Source organism: Styela clava, chromosome 6, assembly GCF_964204865.1.
Source record: "Styela clava chromosome 6, kaStyClav1.hap1.2, whole genome shotgun sequence".
In the NCBI taxonomy this organism is placed as follows: domain Eukaryota; kingdom Metazoa; phylum Chordata; class Ascidiacea; order Stolidobranchia; family Styelidae; genus Styela; species Styela clava.
In genome coordinates, this window is record NC_135255.1 from 9859726 (window position 1) to 9877421 (window position 17696).

The 17696-nt window shown below is 35.3% G+C and overlaps 1 protein-coding gene across 1 annotated transcript; it reads left to right on the forward strand.

Moving 5' to 3' along the window:
- The first annotated feature begins 1932 nt into the window (after positions 1–1932).
- Positions 1933–15773, forward strand: LOC120331313 (P-selectin-like). The gene is made up of 9 exons (XM_039398385.2): positions 1933–2020; positions 2972–3063; positions 3450–3542; positions 8608–8716; positions 8952–9088; positions 10939–12872; positions 13149–13399; positions 13968–14122; positions 15159–15773. The coding sequence occupies exons 1-9, from the start codon at positions 1951–1953 to the stop codon at positions 15342–15344; spliced, it is 3027 nt and encodes a 1008-aa protein (XP_039254319.2). The 5' UTR covers positions 1933–1950; the 3' UTR covers positions 15345–15773.
- Positions 15774–17696: the final 1923 nt, after the last annotated feature.

Sequence of the window (17696 nt, forward strand, 5' to 3'; positions counted from 1 at the left end):
ATGTCAGTATTCTAAACCTGTTTTTGAAATTTCGTTTCGTCAGACGCGTGTAATATTGCAGTTTTTGCGTCTTTTATTCTGTTTCTGGTCGAAGTGTTTTTCCATGAAACGAACAACGATTTCTATTATGTTATTAAATTTCATTTCTTCGAAGGCACAAAATATGACATGATTATAAGAAATTAAAAAACCCCGGACAAAAAGAACTAATAGAAAATTAATACATACTCTATATCCGGGATTATCATGATGGCCAATATGATTACATACAGATTTCAAAATGTTTAGAAAACTAGAAAGAAAGGAAGGACGCATAAAACTGTATAATTATTTTTTATTATCTATATTTATTATTTCAAAACTTTATAAATGGGACATTCTTTTGTCGATCCCTAGTATGCAGCAAGATCGAGCAAACGAAACTTTATACAATATTGGTTGAGCTAAAAATTACTGAAGAAACTTGAACTCTTTTGAAAATGATTGGAGCATATTAATTAAAACTAGTCAATGTCAGATTGCAAATGCGTGGCATTTACATAGTTGTTTCCGCTTTAACTGAGAATAGTAGTATGATAGTGAACAGTTTATTTTGTGTTATTCACATGTAAACCTAATCATTGTAATCGTTAATGTTAAAATCCTATATACGCCTGTGGAGAAAGTTTCTAAACGGGTAATTCGCAGGAAATTTTTAAATATATTGACAAATGTCGCGTGGTCACTAGTACTGAATATTAAAATACATTCTCTAAAGGTCAAATTAAAAATGAAATGATTTCTCATTCGGTTCCAATACATAAAAGTCACATTGTCGAAAGGTTATATTGCCGTTGCCGTAATGGCGCGACCGGCCTACCAAAGACAGGCACGGGGATCATGTAGGTGTAAACCATAGGCATAGAGTAACAGATACGAAATCTGCGAACCCGCCCTAATTTTTAAATGAGTCATTTATGTTTGAAAAGTATAAATAAAAATAAGTGAAAACGATTAAATATTTAATATAAATATAAAAAAAATAATAAATAGTAATTTTCAATGGCGATCATTAACGACAATGATATATTTATGACTTTTTTTCACATTTATATTTCATATTTATATAGTTCAAACAAACAGTGCATACCTTGTGCAGAGTAGAAAAATGATATATTGTCTTGTTAACGGCCTCATCTATATCAACAGCTTAATTGGATGTTGCCATTAAAGAAGCTGCGGTCAGATTTTTTTTCTTTGGATTTAATTTGGCGAGAGACGTAAACCATTTGAAACGGGACAAGTTGACCACGTGTCCAGTCAGGGAAATGAAACAATGACCTGATAATTATAATGACTTGTCCGTGACAGATTAGCTGGAGATATGCTTAGGAAACTCGAACCCTGATGAAGTAAAAAAAATGAATATTTAATATTTTTAAAAGAGATAGAAACATCGAAACAGACTGTTTTTTTTTGTTTGAATATATATATTAATCAACAACTTAGTTTTATCTCTATTCTTAGAATTGAAACTTTCGCAAATGAAGCATAGTGACATAGTCACGGTAGTTGTAAATTCGCGGTTGCGCGAAAGCCACACGACAACTTTGTCAAGTGTTTAGTTACATATTCTTAAAGCGACATTAGCGTATGGTAGGTATGTAGCAATAGGTATTTGTTGTTCATATATATTATCACATGAAAAATGACGAGTTTTGTTCCACGATGCCGACCGAGTGCATTTGGAAGGATTAAGTTGAGTTGTCGATTCCAATTTAGAGGGCAAAGATATGGTGGGAAGTCAAAGCATGATTTACAGAATGCGAAAATGATGTGCGTTTTTAATTTAACTTTTCTTACCATATGTCATTAATCGTTAAATTGAGTGTCAATTACAGAATATTTATTTAAGAAGATATATTGAATTCATCACATTTTGTTTGCAGTTATAGCCATAAACTAATAATTATGGCATCTATTGCGAGGAGTATCTTCTTGTTTGTTTTTATTGTTGTAGTAGCTGTACAGACGGTTCAAGGTAAGTTAAAAATTGACATGAACTAACACCAAATAAAAGCAAAACACGATCATATTGCACCAGTGTTTCGAGTATTCAATCAGTATCAAAACTAGTTATTATGGATCATAATCATTTTAAAACAATATAATTAGGTTTTATAATTTTTTCGGAGGACAATATTTAGATCTACCAGGCGGCCGTGCATACTGCATTATCCTCAGATCGATAATTTCTAAATACCGGGAATTCTAGAAAACTTTATTCCGTGCAATAATCTGCCAATATGTAATCGCGAATTTCACTTCCTGTTCATCATGAAACACGTAAGTGGAATAACCCAGCATAAAGTCAATTATTGAATTAATATAACAGAAATCATTAAACAAGACAATACAATAGTGAAAATAAGCAAATCGTTAAAATTACATGCTTGTTGGATCATGACATGAAATTTTTAAAATGTTCCGGAGTAACACGTCGAATGAATACTTGGGGGCGCATAAATAAAACAACTGTGTGATAAATACGGGAATCAACGCACACTTGATGTCATGTTCTGACTTTGACTTTCAATTCGCATGAAAAATGCCAAACCATCAAGTTTGGTTAGTTTACTGTGTGTTTGAACACCGATAAAAATAACGAAAACGTGAAAATGAAATGTTCGTTTTCTAAAGTGAAACCTAGATATGAGTAAAATGCAAAAAATGGTGGTTTCGCCGTAATCACATTCGCAAATATTGCTTTCGAGTTTTCTTTTTGAAAAAATTTATTTGCGATATTTTGCCAATAATTATTATTCTTTTTAAATATGTTTGTTAATAATGTGAAGTGATATTACTGAATAGACATTAGTAGAACCAATACGTTCCATTCACGTTTAGTCAATCTCGAGTTGTTAAGATTTTCTTAACAACACTTATTCTTCAATTTCGACTTATGATTTAAGCGAACGTTTTGCTTTTCTAGGTATAAAATGTTGGGTTTGTGATGGGAAAAGGACATTGAAAGCATGCCATGCACAATACGGAAAGATGCTTGAATGTCCAAACGCTGACGATGTAAGTTCTATTGAAGTTTACCTAAAAAAAATTATTTTACGTATAGCGGGCTATTTTCTATTCTGATGACAATTTCAAATGCAATACTAAGAATTTTAGAAATAAACTGTCAATGTCATTCTTTTGGTATTTCTTCTTCGATTATGAGATATATCGCCATTGAATCCTGACCCAAAGCAGAAATTAGAGACATAATACTATGTGATTTACACAAAAACTTGACCAACCTCATGATCGAAATAGAATGGGTAACTGGCATACAAGACGTTTTCATCCAATCAAAATTTAATTCTTCAAATTAATGATTTTTAGTCAGTCCTATTAAAATATTATTTCCTTACTCGGCTACAATATAGAAATTCCCCATATTATGTCTTTTTAAACAGGTATGCCAAAATGACTACAGGACTGCACAAGGTAAACCTCTCATTACAAAAGGATGTAAACAAGCCAAAGCATGCGAAACGGAAGTCAAACAGGTGACTAGAAAGTTTTTGATAAAATTTAATTTTTGCTCAATCAATTATCCGGGTCAAAGACGTAATACCCTAGGTCAGTGGAAAGAAAATCAATTGAAAATTTGAGGCGAATTGTGTCGTGAACTGCTACCTTCAACAAAACATAGAATTTATTGCAGATGTTGAAGAGTAAAGCTTGGATAATACCTTAATATATATATATATATGGGCATGTATTTATCACTTATGTTTGTGTTATGCATATCACATTATACTATGAACGATGATACGTATTTCAAATGCGCATATCTGTAACCAAATACGTCTTACAATAACAAAAAACTGTTTTAAATAGACAGACTGGTATCCATTTCTAAAATCAATAGGTCATGTTCGTTTATAATTTGCACGAAACCCGAAGGAAAAAATTTTCTGTGCCAAAAGACGGGTGACATTTTAGTGTGACTTTGTACCTCGAACGTCGAAAGTAAATGATCTTCGTGACAGTCCTTTTTTTCTTTGATATTATGACACAACTGTTATTGATTTGTATCAATGCACCAATAGTCCAACGACTGGATTTTTAGGTTATTGATATCTCCAACAGTGTTAACTCTAAGGGAATTATGAGTGCGAAAGTGCTTCGCAGTTGAAAAAAAAAGTGCGAAAGTGCTTTTGCCGATTTTAACAAGTTAGGTGCTCTAGCCTTTCATATAACCCATTTAACACGGCATAGATACTCGAAAAAGCGCTCCTCCGGTTAATATTATGAATTAAAGAGAAGCCTTTCCGTTAACCGAGTTCCCTTTGAGCGAATTCATGTTTAATTAAAACAAGCGAATTCAACAAGCAGAATGTAAACCAATCAAATTAAAAAACGGGAGTTACGACGCCCTTAACACATCGTGTGTATTAAACTTCCCTGGTAAGTACTATTATTATTGTACTTATACACTTGTTGGAGTATTTCGGACAATTTCGAATTTAAAATTAATGATAACCTGACATATAATAAAGACGCAAAAGTAAAATGAACATTTTTTGAAAAAGTTATTATTTAAGAAAGACAACATGATCGTACAATTCCGCCCAAACCTCGATGTTCGCAAGTGAGATGATAAATAAATACTTCCCTGTATTCGAGCAATTAACTTTAGCGTATCGTTGTTCTGCCAACAAACAGCCGGGTGCAAAATATTTCCGTCCTGTGATATGCTCACAAATATTCTCGATATTAATATCATACCCTCGCGTATGTACTTTCTATTAGCTCTTTAGTGATCCCTTCCATCCTTGGCCAAGTCAAGTTTCGAATATGTGAACATTTTATTCGACCATACATGGCCGGCGGGATGTTAAAATTGTAAACAAGAGAGAGTCGCAACAATCGCGAATTTCGTTTTGTTGCGTCTGTTATCGTCGAAAATGATTACATTTGTTGTATTTTGAGGCGTTTAAGCAGTAATAATTAGGGCATGGCATCATCAAAATCGTCGAGTGAGATTTTGAAATTGCAAATTCCGTAAATAAAATTGTGAATTACTCGGTAACGAATTCAGCTTCAATGACCGTCGGGGTATTGTTTTGTTGAAAATTATAATTAATGTGAGAGCGCCAAAAACATACAGTCCATACCGATGCGACTGCAATTTATATGGCCGCACTTGGTGTGGCGCGTTTATTAATAGTGTAAAATAAACTAAACGAATATCAATTATAACCAAGGCTGTCAGCGTGTTTATTTTCTGTGGGCAAGAATCGTAAAATACCATCTTGAGACAAATTCACTTCTATTATAAAATCTAATTTTTCAGTTAATAACGTGTGGCAACTTTTTAATTTATCGTCGACCAAAACACCGCCCCACACTCGTCCAAACGTGTGTCAAGCTTGACCGACAGGAACAGATTCATCGACGACTTTAATTAGGGAAAATATGTATTTTGTTGGGAATGCAAAATAAATGTAACAAAACGCATTTTTTTGTGATAAAACTTTGTATTTTCGGAAACGGATTGTCGTGAAGGGTAAAATTTGATCTAAATTAATCGCAAAAATGTTTTATTTTAAATGTAACAAAACACATTTTGCGATATAACCTTGTATTTTCGAAAACGGGTGTCCTGAAAAATAAAATATGATCTAAATTAATCGCAAAAATGTTTTATTTTAAATGTAACAAAACACATTTTTCGCAATATAACTGTATTTTCGGATACCGGGTGTTATGAAGAGTAAAATATGATCTGAATTAACCGTAAATAATGTTTCATTCCAAATGTATCAAAACGCATTTTTTTGCGATATAATTTTGTATTTTCAAAAACGGGGCGTCATGAAATATATTAATCTAATGTTTTATCTATCGTCTAACTAACGTCTGGTACACATCATTTTCGGGGAGAACTCTAGCCCGCGAAACGTCATTTAATTTAAAATAGAGAATGTTCCACGCATTCCAAAACGGAAAATCACCAGTAAGTCGACAGGGATTCAACCCTCCAGATTCAGTATTCTATATCCCCCCGTGTCAGAAATTTCTGAAGATTGGAACAAAGAACCCATCAAACCGCCGCGGAAGAAGGGGAGTATTTTTTGCACTAATAATTAGGGCGTGACATTATCAATATCGTCAAGAAACTGGTGAATTTTCAAATTCCATAAATAAAATTGTGAATTGCTCGGTAACATTTTAGCTATAATTATCGCCGGGGTTTTGTTTTGTTGAAAACATGTTGAAACTTGAGGGAATTAGTTACAATTAGCGCCTGACCTCTATTAGGCACTCGAGCACTCGAAAAAAAAAGCACTCAAGTCCAATCTTTTCAGCATCAAGTCTAAGTCGCATACGTAAAATATCCTGTAAAAGAAGTGCTGTTCATTAACGTTATCTCGTCCTATGACCATCACGCAGAAATGCCTTTATTGCCGAATTATTCAATCACTATTTTAAATCAACATTCAGGATTGGCACAATTTCAGATTTGCCAAGTTTTTCACCATAGAAAAACATGAGAAAGTTAATTATCGTCTTAATAAATATCAGCATCACGGTATCGACAATAATATTACCATTCGCATAAAATTGGGACCGTAAATTTACAAATCTTGATAGGTAATATTAAAGCCAACGCAAATGTTAATTTGAGTCCTCAATGTCTTCAACAGCTGTTGCCGATGTGAACAAACGGGTAAACCCGAAATATAAAACTTCGATGTCCGCCGACCCGCAAGAATTCATATTTGTAAAAAAGAGAGGGCGGGAATATAGATTAGCAAAACCTGGATATCGCCGCCAAAACGATCGGTGACAAGAACAATTAGCGATTACAACGGAATTAACCAGTAAAAAGGCTTTGTTGCCGATTTTTTAATGTTTCAACCGACGTTCCAAAAATATTTGTTATTCCGTACTGGTTAAAAATATTCAATTCAATAAAATATTGAATTTTGCCCACCCGTACTCGCATATCAATGAGAAATAGTTGTGTAAATATCGCAAAATGCCACGTGCTTTCAACATTGTGATTACAATAAAATGGCACTTAATGGTATTTTGTGAATTTGGTGATTTTGCAAATCTGTGACATGCTGCTAAAAGTTTCGTCTGATTTGAAAATCGTGCACTTTGGTCACAATACATCCAAAGTGACTATAACACTTTACTAACACTTTTATAGTCATTTTGAATTCAAGGATATCATTGATAGTCACATGACCACTTTCGTTCAAAGAAAGGCACTGGTAGTATTCCAACATCTGGTTTCAAAGACGCGGAGCGTTTTTGCGGGAGAAGCGGAATCGGTGTGCTTGTATAATAATCATATTATAAACAAGAATTTTGCCGTTAATGCAAAAGCTTTATCTCTTATGTCTGCATCTCATAGGTTAGAATTCCGGTAAATATCGTTATGATATATATGCAGAATTGAGTTACAAAAGTACTAGTATGTTACTTATTTGTCAACTTAATACTCGAAAATATTTGTTAACTTTGAATTTTTATTCCCTTCAAAATCGGAAAAAAGTGCTATTTCTCTTCAAAATCGGAAAAAAGTGCGCTAATAGTGAACACTGATCTCCAATAATATTAACATACTATTCACATTGATTTTTCATTAGCTATTTACGAATAGTTTATGGTAACTTGGAAGTCGCATATGTTTGAGCATATTACACGATTTATCAATATTGATAAAAGTCAATTTATCAACGAAAATTTACCTGGGAAAATTCACATATCATTCGTCGGAGCGATGGAAAAATCTTCCTAATCTTTAGATCAATACATTATTTGGATAAAATAATAGCGCGATGCCGTCCGAATTATTACTTCATTGTATTCCTTTTTCAAGGAAGATTTTTCCGATTTTAAATGGCGGAGGTCTTTGAGCTTGATGTGAACAAAATGGTAGTGGTAATAGGTGTAAATATTTTTCCTCAAAAAAAAAATGCAAATCAAGCTCAGTATATAGATATTTTTAATTTGTATTGACAAAATATTGTGATTGCATCAATTAATAGTAAATCGGTCTTGGAGCTGAAAACCGAGTCTCCAAACTTAACAAAGTTTCAGCTAAGCAAAATATGATTGTTGCATAATTTGCATTCCTGCTTTAAATGTATAAAGCATCCCGCGCGTAAATAATGGCTATAAAAATTATCGTGCAAACGTGTCATTATTATTGATCACAGCGGCCTACACTTCTCTAACTAATTTGAAACTATTAAGGGCAAAAATGAAGTGAGGTCAAATAAAGTACAATATCAATTAAATTACTCAGAAATACACAATGTTAAACACACTCCAACAAACGTGACCTGAAAACCTGACATATATGCATAGAAATGAGTTTGTCGAATAAGAATCAACCAATTTTAGCTGAATTAGTAGGATGAGTGCACCTGGTTTGCGTTGACGGATTGGGAGAATCCGGAACAATCCTGTCGTATAGAATTATACTTCTTTTTATAACATTGAAATTAAAAACATACTAATTCTGCGATAAATACACGGACTACATGGTCCACGAGTAAATTGCTTTCACTTATGACCCTATGTAAATATAATTTTCTTTAATTTCAGAACAAGGATAAGAATCAATGTGGAAGAAAAAGATTAATTAAAAACATGGTCTGCAGATGTTGTTGCTCATTTTCTGGCTGTAATTCTAAAGAATCTGGATGTTTGCCACGTAAATATTTCATTCAATTGACTGTACACTAAATACTCTTCGTCGAAGGTAATTCCAACTTTTTTCCAGTTGGAATACTCTGACTGGAAGATGATATGATTCACATCGTACAAAAAAACCCGCGTGATATTCTTCCAAATTAGCAATATGCCCAATTATATTATCTTATTATTTGCCATTGTAGACTACCATGAAGTAGCAAATTGCAAATAAAAAACAACGCATTATATCACAGCTCCGGCACCATGCAAGAGAATACCACAATTAAAGAACGGCCAAACCAGGTGCCCAGTAGACATCGATTTCGGATCACAATGTTTCTTCAGATGTCATCAGGGCTACGAAATGAAAGGCAAAAACAAGGCAAGGTGCTTAACTCTTTGAACCCTGAAAGCCGCTAAACCGGCTTTCCCGAGAAAGTCTTCTGACGCTGAAAGCCGGTTTAGCGGCTTTCGCATCCCGTAAGAGGTATGCAACTTTGAAACCTAATATCTCGCGAACCATTTATTATATTTAGACAAGTTTTACATCGTGTGAAAGATAATCTACAGGACTAAGTATAATCTTAAAATTGAGATAAAATATTGTGATCATCTTATGAAAATTGGCAAAATTAAAAAGCATAAAAAACTTCTGAAAATTGCTCAAATCTAATTGACAAAACTTCAATTTGTTTTCGATTAAACCTAGTACATTATCGACAAAATTTGTAGAATTTGAAGATAGCTTTCCAGTGATACCATTAGATTGAACTTATGTTGCACCATCCAAATTTTAGAAGCATTTTTATTCGTGATTTTGTTTGTTTGATTCGTGAAGATCGAGGCGACGTCAAGGTGACGTAAATAACGACCTAACACATTTACGTCGTTACGCAGCGACGTTAAGCAATTACGTTGGCACGTAGCACGTTTACGTTTCATACGAGAAACACTTTTCCTCGCATGCTCGTAACGTCATTTACTTAAGTTCGTACTCGTGAAGCGACTTACGACTTGTAAACGATACACGGGGAAATTTACGCATTACATCGGTTCGACTAAAACACACAATACGCAGTGTTATTGCCGTTTTAATTGCATAAAGATATGAAAAATACGAATAGCCAAAATAAGGATTTTTAAAAACAGAATGATGGAACATATCGATGGATGCATTGTTTAGCGCCATTGCTGAGTTTTATTGTGCCATATTTTCTTCTTCTGATAGATGAATACCATCCAATATTTCAACTGGACAAAGCTTTCTTTTAAAATCCATTGTAAATATAGCGATATCAGGAATGTAGCGTATATGCAGTAATTTCGAAAATCTAATGAGGCTGCAAAATGTAAAACACTGACCAGGTGAGCTACTGGTGCCACCATGTCTTCCGTGTACCCGTTATCAGTTTTTTTTTTATTCAATCTTCATGATATCTAACGGTGAATAATTAGCCCTGATGTTTCCGGCGGAACCTCATAAATTCATGAGGATCAAATATTTCGTTTTGGCCATTCATTTTCGTCCCATATCCTAATAGTAAACGTATATAAAATGGCCTTTATATTCTAGCAATTTTACTATGTTCGATCAAAATTCGTCTGAAAGGGTTTTATCTGCGGCCGAGGATATGATACTAATGCAATGAAGCCACAATCTGCACTCAAGCTGTGAACGACCAGATGTGCAATTGCGCAATATACCTCACGCAAAGAGTTACGCACGATACGTCGCATGAACGTTATCACGACAATGTCGCCGTCGCCCTTTGCGTCCTTACGCAAACTTGGCGTCAAATAGTTGATAAATTTTGTTCGCAAACCATTTGAATCGATAGTACAAATTCTGCAATAAAATGAGTTATGCGTATGTTAAGAAAGTCATACGTATATCCTCCGAAAGGTAATTTTGTATACTTTTCAAAATTGTACTTATATTGATGATACATTTCTAAGAAATGTATTAAATATTACCAAAATACAAAAAAATAGTAGATGGGGCTACAAATAGACTTACACATCTCATCAAAACATCTCGTGAAAAATAATGCCAGTTAAAAATAAAAGACTAGATAAGCTTTTATATGATATATTACAGACCATCTGATATGTAATGGTTTAGAAGTTATTTTGATTCAAAATTAGGGATATTACAATTTTTTAACGCGTCGAATCGATGCGACGCCGTGGGAGGTCAGGGTGAGAGAGTAGCATCGTTCTGGGGATTCAGAGTTCAAAGAGTTAAGATTGTCAAAGGGAAGTAAAAAAGGCCGTTGGAACCCTGAAAAGTTGCCAGTGTGTGAAAAGGTCATTGTACGCTGTGATCCGCCAAGAGTTGCCCCAACAAATGGCTTCATACAATGCAAAAACGCATTAGAATTTGCCAAAGAAAGTGACCTCAACTATGAAGGATCTAAATGCTCATATCAGTGCAAAGCGAATTACTATCTTAAAGGTAAAGCAAACTCTGTATGTGCTAACAGCGGTAGGTGGAATAACCCGGAACCTAGATGTGAGATGGGGCAGTGTGAAAACATGGAAAACGATCCAAACAGAATAGAAACTTGTACAGACAACTACAATTTCGGTAGCACGTGTACATTTAGCTGTAAGGAAGGGTTCAATTTAATAGGAAGCAAACGTTCAGAATGCCTTCAGTCGGGTCGCTCAGCTCAGGGACAATGGTCCAGAACATTTCCTCGATGTGCTGAAGTAATTTGTAATCCAGTTCTTACAAATCCCGCTTATGGTAAGGTATCCTGCACAAAAGAAAACCTCAAAGGAAGCGTGTGCACCTATACGTGCAACGAAGGTTATGATTTGGATAAAACAAACCGAACGTCTGTTAGTTCGGTTTGTGAAGATGACGGAAACGGCGATGCGTTTGGAAAGTGGAGTGCAGATGCCCCTACATGTTCGGAGATAAAATGCGAACCCGCATTCGTTGATCCGGTTGGTGGTCAAGTGGTTTGCACAAGTCGCAATAGATTCGGCAGTGTTTGTACTTTTTCATGCAATTCACAAAACGACTTGGATGATACAACTCAACCAACAATGGAATCAACGTGTCAGAATGACGAAAATGGAGACAATATCGGAAAATGGTCACGTCCAGCGGCCGAATGCAGTCCTATCACGTGTCAACCAGAGTTCAAGGAGACCAGAACCCAGAAATTAAGCTGCACTAACGGCAATGCTAAAAATAGCGTATGTACTTTTATGTGCGCGGAAGATTACGACCTCGATGGAGGCATTGAAAGAACTCAAACATCCACTTGTCAACCACCAGTAGACGGAACATCGATAGGAAAATGGACGAAGAATAAACAACCGGAATGCACTTCAATAAAATGCCCCCCGCAACCTTTCCCTGATAATGGCTTTCGAATTTGCTCTACCTTCGACTTCATGCGCGGCACATTTTGTGTATTCATGTGCGAAGATGGATACGACTTAATTGGCAAATCGTACATGTCTTGCCAAGATTCTAAACAAGACGGTGATGCAATTGGTGAATGGACTGACCCGACGCCGACATGTAGACTCGGGCAATGTACTGTCACGAAATATGACAAAAGCACTGTTGTTGAAGATTGTGCGCCTCCAAAAGGATACAAGGTTTCAGAATACAGAGTAGGCACAGTGTGCACATACCGATGCATAAGTGATGCATACTACATGGTTCCCAACGTAGGCGATGAACCAGTAATGAGTGGGGAAACGATAAGTAAGTGTAATATCGAGAAAAAATGGACAAAAAAAGAACCTAGGTGTCTCAAAAAAACATGTCAACCAAAATTGTTACCACCTGACAATGGATACCCTCCACTTTGCACAAATGGAAACGACTTTGGTTCGAAATGTACATTCTCTTGTCAAGAAAAGCATGCATTGACTCAAGAACGACCTCTGGTGTGCGAAGCTGACGAAGACAATGATCAATACGGTAGGTGGAGCGAGATTATTCCGGAGTGTAAACGCAGCCATTGTGATGAGTTTGGAACAGTTTTACACGGCAAGATCAACTGTACCGATGGAACGAAAATCGGCTCTGTGTGCAATCTTAAATGTATTGATCGTTATACAGCCAAACGATACGAAGAAACTGAATGTCTCGATACAATAAACTGGAGCAGACGACAGTATTACTGCTGCGTACGATGTTTGTTTAACAGGTAGGCTAGCGCGGCTGTTACACCTTCCTCCGACCATGTATAGAAACTGTGAAATAATAATTGAAGTAACGCGCAAAGCAACGTTAAAATGTTTTCTCTAATGCATAACTTATGAAAAACTATTATTATCGTTAACACTGATTTCTAAGGTTATATGTTTATAGTATTTTTTGGTGTACTGTGTTTATTCGGATCTATTTGCGTCATGAAACGTTGCCATAATTAAGTCCTACAAGTTATATTTTTACAACGTACATTCTTTACATTTCTTTCTAGGCGCTTGAAAATCACAGCGGTATTTGATACCACCGCGTTTCAAACACGTGACGATTGGCAATACATCGTTGACTTCACGCGATCGTATCTGGCTCCGATGCTTAGATTTCGACTAGACATCGGATTTGCTGCCTTGACTTATTCTGATGATATAGATGAAGAAACATTGATACCGATGCGTCGACTTCGATATCCAAATGAATTGGACGAATTGGTGTCAGAATTAGAGAACATGCATTTTGGTGGACATGGTAATAGTTTGAAATATTACGCGCTTTCCCAACGGTAGTAGTGTGTGAATACAATTGTTTCTGATCAACTTTGCATACAATATTCGAACTATCAACTACGGGTAAAATTCGAATAGCCAAATATGAGTGTAACGCAATACCGAATTCCAAGCGCTCATGTCCAATTTAATCACAAGCCATTCAAAAAAGACTATCATCAATCGGTATAGCAATTAGGAATGTTTTAGCTGAATCTTACTACAAGTACTATAAAATTACGAATGAGGCCCAGCAAGTATCATTACAGTAAGAGTCCCAATAGCAGTTAATACTAATTTTTCAGTGACACAGATTCAAACGTATGAATTTTACCGCCAAGGGTTTGGTTACATTGGTTAAACAAGTTGATATGTTGCATATGCTTATGAAATGTGCGAACGGTTAGAGCAACAATTTAAAAAAAATTAATGTAAATTAATAAAAATCCGTCGATTGTATTTGATTTGTAAAATTAAGTAAGGCTACATGCTATGGAATCTGTATCGGGGGTGATATTGTATAACATATACATACAATATTCATATTGTAGTGGCCAACACTGGGCGAGCACTTGACTTTGTAAACGACGTCATCTACGAGAGAATTGATAGAAGAAGAGAGCATTTCGTTGTTCTTGCGACATCAGGAAGATCGAGAGATGACGTTCGTGATGCATCTAGGCAACTTCGCGACAGAGGTGTCAACGTGAGTAGTAGATATTTACTCTCACACTTTTAGTGGAAAGGCTCATTTTACACATTTTATCTTCAACTGAAATTTTATATTACAGGCTTTTTGTAATAAATTGGATGGAAATACTATTTGAGTATCGTTGAGATTTCTTTTTCACTCTCTTGCCTAGCTTGCAATTATCTGATGTTAGATAAAATAATACCGACTCGATTAACTATACCAAAAGACATTATTTTTTATTATAGCAGTGGCTAAACCAGTATAGAACTTTAATCGACACAGTAACGGATATTTTTTATATTCATGATTCAATATACAAGACTACTATTATTAAAGTGAAAAAATATGAACTGAATAACCTAACGATAACGCATCACCGTGAAATAAATTATGCGAATTCGAACGAGAGCCTGTTGAACCTGTACGTTCGACAGGTTACTTCATCGATAAAAAAACGTTGCGTACATAAAAACCGCCAGAGGGTATTTGTTTAAAGATTCCAATCAAACTAGCTAAACCCGTCATAGCGATTCGTATGCGCTTTGTGCCACATCAAAATGCCGCGCATGATCATACTAGAAGTTTTCGCTGTGTGGTAAATAGTACTACCTTCAATCAGACAAAATAACTGATGACTTGCGCAGAATCCGTAAAATTATATATTTTTGCATCCGTTGAATCAATAGCTCATAAAAGAATTATATAGGTATGAATTGGTGATTTTAGCTGAATGCGTGAACAAAATTTTTGTACTGAAACGATCATTTTTTCATGCAATGAATTCAAGTATATTTCATTATACGATGTTTCCAACCTGAACACTGAACAAGGTTGTTTGTGTGTGAGTAACTCAGAAAGAATTACTTTTCATTGTCATTCCAATTTCGTAGCCAGCTGAATTGTTGAAATACCAACACAAAAGGGATAAAGTAAACAATATATCTTCGAACTACTTCGAACTTTGACAGCGTCGCCTAAAAATTATGAATTTGCAGCGCGCAGTCTTTCCTGTTCATGTTTAATTACACAAAAAATTTTCTATCATAAGATTCTGGCAACCGGTGTGAAACTTGACAGAGTGGCGGAAGAAGAACTTATACAAATGGCTGGAATGGAAAGGAACGTCTTTACTGCTGCAAAATTTCAGGACATGGCATCCATACCGGCTAAAATATTTGAGATTTCTAGAACAACTGGGTGTACCACTGCCAGCAAATCTCAGTCCTGTCCTTGACTCTACCTCACGGGAACGGGTCTGAGACTATCACCATAACAACTATTGCCTTAGGGACAGAAAAAAAACTGAAGTCCGACTGGCAACCTTAACATTCGAATACTCTAACATCGTGATGGATTTTCATAAATCAGCAAAAACATTTATTAAATAATTAGATTTCATGCTCACTTAATTCATTTACAATTATAATTTCTCATCAATTTATTTTAAGAAATATTGTTTCTGTACTATTTGATAAGCGTTAATTTGATTGATAGACTTTCCGATGAAGAGTTGACACTAGTGATACTGTCAGTTTTTGAGTAGAATATTTATGCAATTTTTTTGTTTGAATGTTCACTTTTCTCCGTCTTCTACCTTGTTAGAATAAAACCTCAATAAATTTATGTATAACGTTTAAAACAAATAATAAACGTTGATAATAAATATATGTTTAGTATTAAAAATTCAATATTCAGTTGAAGCCTGAACAAGATAGTGGCAATAAAATTAGTAGAAACAATTTGTATTCTCAAACGCATCATCCCACACAATCCACCATATGCGATTATGGGCATAATCGGTAAGATGTCGGTCGCATTTCATATTGGGTTGCACTTCACATGTACCACACCTAAGCCAGACTTGGATATAGAGATGTAATTTGATGCAGGCTATCGGATCAATTTCAATGTGATCCCACAAAATCCCATAAAAATAAGTTAAAGTTGATTAAAATCATTTGAAAAAACATCATTAGAAGTAGAATGACTATTACGAGACAATTAGGGAACATTAGGGATGCGACGAATCCAAAAAGGTTCGGCTCGGCCGAATCCCGAGTATTTGTGCTGGACCCGTGTCCGAGTCCCGAGTCCAATACTTTTACATAGCTACGAAACAAATACCTAAAGTGATGCTGTTGTTCTCGTATATTGGCCGTAAATTAAACATTCTGTATGAAAAGACTATGTAATTTGAAAACGTTGCACATAAACACTATTGCTTTCGAGACGATCATTCTCTGAGCGACTAGTTTAAATTAGAATAAATAGGTCATATTCCCCGTCGAAGGAATACTTTGTTACGTAACTCTGATCGACCGCCGCGTCGACTGCTGAAGACGCCGCGCTCGTGTCCTGTCACGATAAATACGGGCCATAACCCACACGTTTGGAACAAGTTTTTTATGGGAAATTTTTACTCATATGTCATCTTTTTTAGTCGGCGCTGATACAGACGCCCATCTCCGTGATAATTGGGGTACTAATAAAGAATTGCCAACTGTGGAAGCATCGAATAAATGTATCTTATAAATATATCGTAACAAAATATCTAGCTATTCTTCGTTTGAAAACCATCAATAGCGATTGTCGAATCCGCGGAAAATAAGAATGTGTAATTGTTGATTTTGATTCAATAAGAGAGACGCAAAAGGCGAAATGTGTTATATGCTAAGTTACGGCTGTATGACACAATCATTTTCATTAATACAAATAACGGCGCTTTGAAAAGCAAAATCAAATTTATTAACATTAATTTAGAAGTGAGAGTTACAAGTAAGAAGTGGTTTTCTTTCTGCGCCTATCGTTATCTTAACAATTCCCAATTTTGCATAAAGCGCGCCAACACCTTTTCACATATAGAAACGTCAAACCAGATTAAGTGAGGCAGGTAAATTATGTATTATATGGAAATATTGTTTCGACTAGGTGGAAATGCCATAACTCGAAACAGCAGGCAATGGTAAATTTCCGGAGTTTTTATTTATTATCTAATATTAAAATAACACAGCCACGATAGGTATTGTTCGCTTAAAATAGGGACCGTAATTTACAAACTGTGATATGAAAGATCAAATCCGGAAGATGAGGCCAGAATAAAATTTTTATATTTATGAATTCACTAATTAATAGCTGTCTTTAATATCTTCGCCGATTTGTACTCACACTTCTGCCTGAAATATAAAAACGAAACTTCGATGTCCGGCGTTGCGTGAGAGCTGATAGTGAAAAAGGGTGCTTTAAAAATATAGTTTACCAACCATAATTAGGATGTCGGTCGCCGAAACGATCGCGGTGACAAAAAAACAATTCACGATTGTGATAAAATTACGAATAAGAAGTAAAGACGCCGCGTTGTTATCGAGTCTCCAGTCTTCTAGTAATTTTCTACTATCGGTATATTAAAAGAAATACGGTAGTCGAATTATTCGATCAGGAAAAATTCGATTTTGCCCGTCACTAATCGCGGTGTATGTAAATAATTATTGAATAAAAATAAAAAGTCGGCCCGATTAACATCCAATTACCACGAGTAATAGTTTCCAAATTTATGCACATTTAATCGATGCGGCTTGCGAGATTGTTT